This window comes from Abramis brama, assembly GCF_963993115.1.
Source record: "Abramis brama genome assembly, chromosome: 4".
NCBI lineage: Eukaryota > Metazoa > Chordata > Actinopteri > Cypriniformes > Leuciscidae > Abramis > Abramis brama.
The window spans coordinates 34579313-34591281 of NC_139966.1; the positions used below are offsets into that span (position 1 = coordinate 34579313).

At 42.5% G+C, this 11969-nt stretch overlaps 1 protein-coding gene across 2 annotated transcripts in view; it reads left to right on the top strand.

The window, feature by feature from the left end:
• ptprr (protein tyrosine phosphatase receptor type R) overlaps positions 1–7586 on the top strand; it is a 33255-nt gene extending 25669 nt beyond the window's left edge. For both annotated transcript variants that reach the window (XM_084112564.1, XM_084112565.1), the window contains 5 exons: positions 305–442; positions 528–638; positions 727–884; positions 1058–1171; positions 6719–7586. In XM_084112564.1, coding sequence (XP_083968690.1) covers positions 305–442; positions 528–638; positions 727–884; positions 1058–1171; positions 6719–6812 — 615 coding nt within the window. In that variant the 3' untranslated portion in view covers positions 6813–7586. The remainder of the gene's footprint in view (positions 1–304; positions 443–527; positions 639–726; positions 885–1057; positions 1172–6718) is intronic.
• Positions 7587–11969: the final 4383 nt, after the last annotated feature.

Genomic DNA, 11969 nt, shown 5'->3' on the forward strand with positions numbered 1-11969 from the left:
AGTGACACACTCGCAATTTTTTCAATAGCCTATGCCAGGGCCTCTTAATGTTCTTCTTGAGGTAACTTCACTTAAATCTACTACCATCAGAAATTGTAAAGTGAAACATTATAAACAAGAAAGTTTAATTTGATTGTATTTGTATCGAGAAGTATCTCGAAGAAGTATTAGAAGTATTTGTAGTCAAGTACTGATTTGAAGTATCGAAGAGTCTTGTTGCTCTAACTTGGCTCTGATGGGGGTATACTTAGTTCACCTCCATTATGTCATTATATCTGTTTAAGTTCAGCACTTTTTTATCCAGGGCTATCTTGGAGATGAGAGGGCCTTCATTGCCACTCAGGGTCCAATGATCAACACGGTGAATGACTTCTGGCAAATGGCCTGGCAAGAGGACTGCCCTGTCATTGTCATGATTACTAAATTGAAAGAGAAAAATGAAGTAATTTCAATTCAAAAGATCTATAATGCTCTTAGTATGACTAAATAGACTGTGCATGTGCAAAGAGTTTGTTTTACTGTTTCAGAAATGTGTTCTGTACTGGCCTGAGAAGAGGGGGATCTATGGGAAAGTGGAGGTCTTCGTTAATAATGTTAAGGAATGTGACCACTATATAATCCGCTCCCTTATACTAAAGGTATTTGCATTATAAAAGTAAAAGTAATAATCCAAAAGAAATACTATTGTCAGATACTCTAATGGATCATATATTTTTATTCCCTCAGCAAGGAGGCCAGAGTCGTAAAGTGCAGCACTACTGGTATACCTCGTGGCCGGACCATAAGACCCCAGAGAGCGTTGGACCCCTGCTGCAGTTAGTTAATGATGTTGAGCAGGACAGGAGGGGCTTTACATCCTGTGGGCCGATTATTGTACACTGCAGGTACAGGAGCTTATCAGCAAAACATTAAAAAGTGTCTACCGGTTGATGCACTATATATAAAATATGTGTCATTGTGAAAAACTGCTATTATACTACTATGATAAAACTACTATAATCCAGTGCTTGGTAAAAAGTGCTTGAAAACCATTTAACTTACCTTTGAATTTTTGCAGTGCTGGAATTGGTCGGACAGGGTGTTTCATGGCTACAACAATTGGTTGTCGTCAGTTGGAGCTGGAGGGAGTTGTGGATGTGCTGGGAATTGTGTGCAAACTTAGGACAGACAGGTACAACTGTTTCACTGTTTTGCAATTAAAATTTGCAACTGTTTCACTGTTTAGCAATTGAAATGTTAAAGGGGTGGTTTATTATGATTTCACTTTTCTAAATTTAGTTAGTGTGTAATGTTGCTGTTTGAGCATAAACAACATCTGCAAAGTTCCAACGCTCAAAGTTCAAGGCAAAGGGAGATATTTGCTTTTAAAGAAAAAGCTTTTTAAGGACTACAACAAATGGCTGGTAGGGACTACACAAGCTTCCTCCCGGGTTAGTGACATCATGAACCCTAAAATGTACATAAACCCCGCTCCCGGAACACGATTTATAGATTATCATGACAGAATATGCTAATCAATGACTAGAAGATAACTACATATAAGTTACATAAATTCATCAACTAATCATTCAGAACTGTTGTTTACATGTTGTGACTTCTTGAGTCTCTCCATCATTGTCTGACTCCGGTTTGAACATAAAAGGCTAAAAGGAACACAAAAGTTTTTGAAATTTTCAGTGCATGTCTGTGTGAGTGCAAGCTGTTGAAGCTCCGCCCTCTGTGCCGGGAGCAGCAGCTCATTTGCATGGACAGACACAAAACGTGGTGTTTTTGCTCACCCTCAAAAAGTGATAATTTTAACATGCTATATACAAATATCTGTGGGGTATTTTGAGCTAAAACTTCACAGACACACTCTGGGGACATCAGATATTTATTTTACATCTTGTGAAAAGGGCATTATACCACCCCTTTAATGTATTTGGTCTTGGCGTACTAGATCTCCAATGCTGCTGAATACTGCTGTTGATTATTACTGCTGCTGCAGAGCAAGTATGGACTTGCTACTGCTAATAGATACACAGACACACTGTGTATGAGCATGTGAGATATGCTGCTGCTGCATAAATAGACATACATAAATCCCGTAGCAGATCTAGGCAGGTGGAGCGTTAGAGAGAAAACCTACAGGCTGGTATTTTGGTTACACATTAAACTGTATCTTGCTTTTAACTCCACGTAAACCGCCACAGGATGGAAAGACTAAGAACATTACTTAACACATCCAATATTACTATAAATGCAGTATAATAAATGGTAAGAGCAAGAATTTCCAGTATTTTCACTGTGAATAGAGGGAAAACTGTGTCTTAGTCTTTTCAGATTATGCTGATTACATTACACAGGAATATTTCAATATCAACATTAACATATTCCAACTGTTTGGGGAAAAACACAGGATCCAGTCACGAATGCAAATTAACAGTTTATTGTAAATAAACAGAAAAAATAAGCAAGGCAGGGTGGTCAGATGTAGTCATGCAGAGATGGCAGCAGGCCTTGGCAGCGAGGAGACTGCAATGATGTCAGTCAATTCCCTGAAACAGCAAGGCAACCAGTAATCCACACTCAAACAGGAAGCAAACACATAGGAACAGAAGACTCGAGAAAATACTGATGGAACAGAATGGCAAGACATGAGCACAAGAACGATCTGACAAGGAACACAGCAAACACAAGACTAGATATGGGTGACAATAACGAGCTGCAGGTACGCTTAGTCTGATTAGCTCGTCAGCGCAATTAGTAGCTAGGCAAAGCTGACGAGCAATCAAACCAGTGACAGAAACACAGCAAAGCCATAGAGAAAGAGCACAATGCGTCATAATCTGAAGACCACGCCCACCAAGGGGGAAACCAATCCAACCGTCTCCATTGACTTTGCATTGCGAGAGGCTGCCTCCTTGTCATTTCTTGCTTCTAACAAAAGACAGAATAATGCCTAAAAGCTGCCATGTGACAAGGTCTACAGCAAACAAGCTAAGAAACACAGAAATAAGTTTTCATAAGCTGTCGACCCCAAAAAACAAGCGTTTGAGGACATAAAAGTGGACACAGGCTGGAACGAATGGGTAAATTGTGGGATCCTGACACTCAGTATGCACTAAAAATACACTACGTGTGCAGTAAGTTAAACATTTGGTCACTGGTGAATCAAATATCCAAATGTCAGTTTTATATATTATATTTCTGTAAGATAAACTATCCTGTGTTGCCAATTACGGTCTCCTCCAGCGGGCGTACGTTAGTTCTCAGAGTAATGAGACACGTGACGCTCTGTCTCAACTGCCTGTATCCACTTTTATGTCCTAAACACTCGTTTTTTGGGGTCGAGAGCTAATAAAAACTTATTTCTGTTTTTTTTAGCTTGTTTGCTGTACACCTTGTCACACAGCAGCTTTTGGGCATTTTTCTGTCTTTTGTTAGAAGCAAGAAATGACAAGGAGGCAGCCTCTCGCAATGCAAAGTCAATGGAGACGGTTGGATTGTTTTCCCCCCCGGTGTGGGCGTGGCCTAAATGCGCTCTGTCTCTATGTCAGAATGTACATACAGACCCGTGAACCGTGACAGTACTCCTCCCCCTAAGAGCGCCTCCTGGCGTTCCCAGGGGAAATTGCCTGGCGATTGTAATCATCGATAAGGTAGTGATCCAATGTGATCCAAATGTCTCTTGCGGGAACCAAACTCCTCTCTTCCGTACCGTAACCCTCACAGTCCACCAAGTACTAGAACCTGTGCCCCCTCCGCCTTGAATCCAGAATACGATTGACCGAATAAACAGGTTTCCCATCTACGATTTGTAGCAGTGGGGGAACTGGGGCAGGCGGATTAATGGTAGAATGAAAAACGCAAATAAAAATGGGTTTTAATTTAGAAACATGAAAGAAAGGATGACTTCTGTATGCCGGAGGAAGATTGAGCTGGACTGCCACTGGACTAAGAATCTTGGTGACAGTAAATGGGCTAATGAATTTAGGAGCAAGTTTATTACAGTTGGTGCACAATGTGGGACCAGGGTCTCGAAGGAAATGACAGCGATTGAAGGAGTCAAGCAGGGGGTTGATTTGAAGTCTTACAACTGGCACAAACCGAGCAGGCCAAATCAAAACGACGTATGTTGCGAGTCATAGCTTGCCACCAGAACCCTTGCTTTATGAGAAACATGGTACGACTCACCCCCGGATGACAAGCCACCTTAGAACAATGACCCCATCGAATAACGTCGGACCATAAACTCTCAGGCACAAACAAACGATCTGGTGGGCACCCAGGTGGAGGCGTTACCCCATCTAAGGCAGCGCAGACCTTCGACTCAATCTCCCAAGTTACCATTGAAACCACAAATCTCTGTTTCAGGATGGGCTCGGGAGAATGCAGGCTTTCAGATTGGTCAAAAACACTGGACAACGTGTCGGGTTTGGTGTTTTTGGAACCCGGGCGGTAGGAAATGGAAAAATTCTAAATGACTGGGAAAAAAAGAGCTCACCTGGCCTGCCTAGAGTTGCCCAGATCTGATGTACTCGAGGTTTTTATGATCGGTCCAGACGATGAAAGGTACCCCTGAACCTTCCAATGACTCCACTCCTCCAAGGCAAGCTTGACTGCCAGCAACTCTCTATTACCAATTACGTAATTGCATTTGGCGGGTGACAAAATACGGATGCACCTGCCATTCACAGAAGAGCGCTGGGAGAGAACCGTGCCAGCCCCCAGCTCTGATGCATCGACCTCCACCACAAACTGACGAGAGGAATCAGGGGCAACAAGAATAGAGCTGGAACAAGGCAACTCTGACAAGCAATCAGACCAGTGACAAACACACCAATGACATGTCAGAATGAACACAGACCCGTTAACCCATGACACCAACATGTAAATGTATTTTTGAAATAAACATTTTACCAGACTATCAACTTGAATCAGAAAATGATGTGCATGTTATCAAATTCAAATTCAAAATTGCTTTATTGGCATGACTGTACATAATACAATATTGCCAAAGCTTGGAATACATAGAATAATAAAGACATCAAAATAATAAAATATTATAACATAACTTAAATTGAAATGTACAAATTAAATTAATTGTACAAATTAACAGTATAACAAATTAGAATATGTGTGAACATTTGATACCACAGTGTTTTAACATATACACACACACACACACACATTACTGAGGGTCACTGTGGTGGAGAGTAGCTGAGGTCAGACACAATACACACATTACACACACGTTCACCTGCTGTCAGCAGCCAGTGCTGCTGTCTATCCCTGTCCTAATATGATCTTTATCTGTTCTATTTCAGTCATGACTGTAAAGTTCTTTATTAAGTTAGTGAATTTGTTTAAGTAGAGGTCTCTGATTGAAGTGTATTTTTGACAATTAAGGAGGAAGTGCATCTCTGTCTCAATCTCTCCTATCCTACAGTGAACACACACCCTTTGCTCTCGGGGTAACCAGCTCTTTCTGTGTCTGCCGGTCTCGGTGGCTAGACTGTGCTCACTGAGCCTGTACTTGCTTAGGATCCGTCTCTGCTTTGTGTCTCTGACACTGGAGATATTCTTCCAATTCATAATTTGATTTTAGAGTTCGATAGAATTGTAATTTACTTTGTGTTTTAGTTTCCTGATCCCAATGTTCCAAATATGTATTTTTAGACTGTTTGAGAATTTGGTTTATTCTGATGTTTGTGTGAGAAGCAGTGCTGGTCTGAGACTGGTTAGTGTTAGTAGAATTAGTCAGGTTAGTAAGTCTCAGAACCAGCTGACTGAGGGGACTTTTTTCCGGGTTCAGTTCTTGGGTTTGTATGTAGTGGATTCTGTGGGACTTGATTTTAAATGCATCCAGAATTTGAGGGATCTTTTTTGCATATTAACAATCTATGGGAATCGGCCTAATTCTGCCCTACATGCATTATTGGGTGTTTTCCTTTGTAATTTTAGAATAATTTTGCAGAATTTTGTGTGTAGGGCTTCTGTTGGATGTCTGTCCCATACGGATGCAGTGGGTGACAGCAGCACCAGGTCGTCTGCATAAAGCAAGAGCTTGATGCTTTTGTCTTGTAGAGTGAGTCCAGGGCCTGTAGACTGTTCCAACTGCACCGCTAGTTCATTCATGTAAATGTTGAACAGCGTTGGACTTGGGCTACAGCCGTGCAACACTCCTCTTTTCTGGGTGAAGAATTCTGTATGTTTTTTGCCAATTCGTATTGCACATTTGTTGTTCGAATATATTGATTTTATAATATCCAAAATTTTACCCCCTACACCACTTTGTAAAAGTTTGTAATATAATCTGTTGTGGCAAATAGAATCAAAAGCGTTTTTTTTTTTTAAATCGACAAAGCATGCAAATATTTTTCAGTTTTTGGTCTGTTTTTACGTGTTTATTGATTAGGGTGTGTAGGGTGTAAATGTGGTCAGTAGTTCTGTGATTTGGAACGAAGCCAATCTGACTCGGGCTCAGGACATCTTTGTTTCTGTAAGATTACCACAAGATATAATTTTTGAAACAAGAATATAGTCTACATAAAATGATGTTTAATATCAAATCTTTGGTATCAATCTTTGGAAAAACAAATGCCATAAAAACGACCTTTGCTTTCAGCAGCCAAAACAATAATATGGCATTTATCAGTATAACAATGTACCTGACAAAAAAAAAATTTCATAAAATTGAGACTCGCCTGTAATTGTGTGGTGTTTTTTTCCACAGGGGTGGTATGATCCAGACTGAGGAACAATATGAATTTGTGCATCATGCCTTGAGTCTCTATGAAAGCCGCCTTCCTGCAGAGCCTGGACAATGAATTTTAACTCCTAGAGGAGCTTCAGTTTTCATACCAAGAGATCTGCTATTGCCATTAAATTTCTAAATCAAGAGAGAAGGCGCCAGATTGTGTTCGTGAAGAAGGATGTTTGTGCATGTCAAGGCAAGGGTTGCACACATCTGATGTTGTCTGGAAGCCGGTGTTGTCGGCTAATGTATTAGTTGTCATAACTTTTCGATAGCCGCTGTCATGCTTTTCAAGGCTGTCAAATGGTTTTGCCACTAGTGTTAAAGTGTATCAGTGTCATTGTACAAGATATAGTTCCACTAAATAATGCTTTTTTAAACACAATATACACAGCATAAAGACTATATCAGTTCTCCTTAATTTTTTCCTGATTATAGGTTTCAAAACACCATGGGCAAAATTACTTAATTGTCTTTATGCTGCAGAATAAATGAGGTATTAATATTCTGTGTATAATAGTACGATCATGTTTCATCAGAATACATATTCATTTTTTCATTTTTGTACCTATTTGTTAATTTATGAGCATATTCTTATGCTGATGCAGAACACAATTTTGAAATATTCTGAATGTTTCCTGTGTTGCTGCTGCTGAATCTACAGCTGCGAGTTCAAAGTCTGAATTGAATTTTATGAGAGAGAAAGACTAGATGCCTCAACATTTATATTGTGTTGTCATCGCTGTAATGAACACAACAACAAACCAACAGCAAAACAGCAAATGGCTCTTATGAGCGGGTTCTTTTAAATAATAAACAAATATGGAATTCATGATTTTTCGGTTTACAGACAATCTATCAATCGGTCTAGAGACTCACTAAATCTGTCACCGATCTTTACGGAACCAACATTATTAAGTGGATTAAAATGTAATATAAAAAAAATCCTTTTTATTAGGGAAAAGAATCATAATAAAATTAACAAAATGAATAAATATATAAAGAAATAACAACAACAAAAGCAAATACATTTGAGGAAATGATGTAATTGTATAATATAGCTAAAATTTAGGAGATTGTATTTGTATCTAGTGGTAATATTATTCTAGTGTTATATTAAATATTAATGTTTTAATATTTTCCCCCAAATGCATACATTTGTTGTTTATTTAAGGGTTCATGTATCCTGGGACCACATGGGTTTTGCTGCTAATACTGCAATTGTTTATGGCTTTAGGAATTAAATATGTTGTATGAGAGTGAATATTTCTAAGACATTTATTTTCTATTGTATTTATTATTATAAAAATTATTGTTATTATTACCCGATACTTTTATAAACTATGGTTAATGTCATTGTGCACTGTTACGCAATATATTTTCCACTATGTGGGCTTAATGTTAGGCAGTCAGTGACTTTTTCCTATTTATCCTTAATGATGATGAATGTGAATACTCTCAATAATAAAAAAATCCATCATAACCACAATTACAGTATTATAATCTGCACATATGGATGCCTCAGACTGTGAGGGTAGCAGTATAAGCAACCCAAACTGATGATCTGAGCTGTTTTTATATGAAACTTTGGTTGTGGTAGAATTAATTAGTTTCGTATAATGGGATGTATATTATAAATGCATAACTTGGTCCCGATAATCCTTTAGAAGTTATTTGTTAGTGCTATACTACTATACTTTCCACTTATAGTGTGTGTTTGGTCTTATAACAATGTTAGACCCTCACCTAAAGCCATAATATCTCATGTTTACATTTTTGGCACTGCAAGTTATGTTTTATATATGTTAAAATATGCTTATTCTGTTATTAAAACCTGTCATGTGAAGAAGTGTTTTTGTAAATAAATAAGTGAAACTGCCAAGTCAGAAAGCATACAGAAACTAGGATTCTGACTTTATGGTCATTACTGCCAATAAATTAACCCTGTTATCGTGTCTGGATCAGGGTTTTTATTTTATTTTCTAAGACTCTTCTTTCAATGTTCATTTCATTCCATTGTGTTCAGTTCCTTTTCCTTAGCTGCCTAGGTTTTTAATGCTTTTGTGAAGAAAAAGTTGATACTTTTGAGTGTGTAGCAGAAGAGAAGGCAATTATAAGGCTTGAAGCTTACGCTGCTATTTTGAACCAATAATCAGAACAAAAAGCAGTTGAAGGATGACGTGCATTCATTTGTTTATCTGACTCCAATATAATGAATCTGACTCCATTAAAGTTGTTGTTATTCTTAAACATACAGTATGGAATTCGCCGCTAGGGGTCGCTAACCTATTTACAATAACAAAGGCGTGGTTTGATGACGCAACATTTGCTAAGAATTATGGATCTTGTCGTCAACGTCAAAAACGCGCTTCAAAAAAAAATGTAAAAAATAAATCCCGGCCACGGCCGATGGTGCTTCAAGTGTAGAGCAGATGCCCACTGTCCAGTGCCCATCCCTACGCACAAGCACAGCCCTTCACGCAGGGCCCGCGCTCATAAAATCGACTCAGGTCGATCGCACATTCAACATAGTAAACGTGCCCACTGCCCAGTGCCCACAAACACTATGTTCTGTAGTCCCGGCCACGGCCGATGGTGCTATAAATGTAGAGCTGATGCCCACTGTCTAGTGCCCATCCCTACACACAAGCACAGCCCTTCACACAGGGCTCGCGCTCATAAAATCGACTCAGGTCGATCGCGCACTCAACATAGCAAACGTGCCCACTACCCAGTGCCCACAAACACTATGTTATGCATGTCACACGGTTTCTGTAAAAACGAAACCTGTGCGCGCTCGCTCTGTTCAGACAGACAGTGCGCCCAATGCAGTAAATGTGCCCGCTCCACCGCGCCCACACTTACCCACAGACATCATGAGTCCTACGGGACTCGCTCAGCCCTCCCTCACTCGGTTAAGCACCGTAGCGGGGTCGGGAGCGAGCGTCCTGCCCGCTGTGATCAGCGCGCTCCCCGCCTCGAATGTCACAGGCATCACGCCTATGTTACAGCACACCGAAGCGCTTCTGTCGCCCAGCGATCAGAGCGCGCTTCGCATCCAGCCCTTAGCCAACCACGCAGACGCGTGGGCAGCGCTTTCAGGGGTTTCGGAATGGGTGCTAGACATTATGAAGAGAGGCTATTCGCTACAGTTTTGTCGACGTCCTCGCCGCTTTACAGCGCGCGTCGAAACTACGGTGAATTCAGAAGTAGCACACCTACTTCGTGCCGAGATATCAGAACTGATGAGCAAAGGGGCTATAGAGCCTTTATCTCAGGCTCAAAGTGTAGGGGGGCTGTACAGCAGATACTTCCTGGCAAAAAAGACGGGGGTTTCAGACCCATACTGGATCTAAGACAGCTGAACAAAGCATTGACGAAACGCAGTTTCAAAATGCTCACAACCAGAAAAATCCTCGCGCATATTCGCAGAGGGGACTGGTTTATGTCAATAGATCTGAAGGACGCGTATTTTCAAATACAAATAGCGTCACGTCACAGGCGATACTTGAGATTCGCCTTCGAGGGACAGGCATACCAGTACACAGTCCTGCGGTTCGGCTTGTCCCTAGCACCCCGTACATTTACGAGGTGCATGGACGCAGCGCTCGCACCTCTCAGACTTCGAGGCATGCGAGTGCTGAACTATTTGGACGACTGGCTGATTCTAGCTCAATCACGATCAGAGCTCGTGAAGCACAGGTCCATTTTACTCGATCACCTTCGAGAATCTTGGTCTCAGAGTCAATTGGGCGAAGAGCTGTCTGAATCCCAGTCAAACGATATCGTTTCTGGGCACAGTTCTGGACTCGCAGTCTATGATAGCGCGGCTGTCATCACAGCGCGTGCTGAACATTCAGCGCGCAGCAAGCATTTTCCGCTGCGGCGCGATCGTCCCGCTCAGGGGTTTTCAAAGGATGCTCGGCCTTATGGCCTCAGCATCATCAGTTCTTCAGCTGGGCCTGCTCCGCATGCGCCCTCTGCAGTTCTGGTTGAAAGCGCGAGTACCGCGCAGAGCGTGGACGTCCGGTCAGCTGCGTCTCAAGGTCAATCAGAGCTGCGTCGCAGCTCTGGAACCTTGGAAAGCGAGCGACTGGTACCAATCAGGTGTAAGCCTGGGGACTTCCTCGAGAGTGAAAGTGGTGTCGACAGACGCCTCCACCTCGGGATGGGGAGCGCTGCTCGAGGGCAGACCGTTCTTCGGCCAGTGGTCAGAACGGGAGAAGCTCCAACATATCAACTGCCTGGAAATGCTGGCAGTGGACAACGCGCTGACGCGTTTTCGTCCCCTAATAAAGGGCCACCACGTCTTAGTCCGATCGGACAACGTGTCTGTGGTGTCCTACATAAATCGGCAGGGTGGTCTCAGATCCCGAAACCTATACAGGTTGGCAGAACGCCTCCTGTTATGGGCTCAGCGCAACCTGGGACCAGACAGACTGTCCAGGAACAACATTCCGACGGGCGAATGGTCTCTACACCCGCAAACAGTCCAGCTGTTGTGGGAGAGATTTGGCAGAGTGGAAGTGGACCTGTTCGTGTCTCACGAAAACGCTCACTGCCCCGCGTTCTTTTCTAAGAGCGAAAGCGCGCTGTCCCACACGTGGCCGCGCTGTCCACTCTACGCTTTTCTCCCCGTCTCTCTCCTGTCTCAGGTGATAGAACGGATCAGGGAGACAAAATGCTCAGTGCTGCTTGTAGCACCGCTCTGGAGGAACCAGCCATGGTTCCCAGTTCTGATGCAGTTAGCAGACACTGCCCCGTGGCCAGTGCCATTGAGGAGGGACCTCCTCTCTCAGGCCAGGGGTTCGATTTGGCATCCTCACCCGGAATTGTGGTGCCTCCACGTGTGGGCGCTCAACGGGTACCCGCTGATCTCTCAGTGGGAGTGCTAAATACTATCACTCATGCTTGGGCTCCGTCTATAAGACGGCTCTATGCCTCGAAGTGGTCGGTGTTCTCCAGCTGGTGCACAGCTCGGGGTTTTTTCACCCTTCGACTATGGGGTGACGGAGGTTCTCTCCTTCCTGCAGGAGCTGTTGGATAAGGGCAGAGCCCCTTCCACGCTCAAAGTCTACGTGGCGGCTATCGCAGCGTTCTCTAAGACAACGCTCGGTCAGTCATTAGGAAGGAACGATTTAGTCATCCGCTTCCTCAGGGGAGCTAGGAGGCTGAATCCTCCCAGACCTCCTTTAGTCTACTGTTTTGGAAGCCATGAAAGGTGATCCTT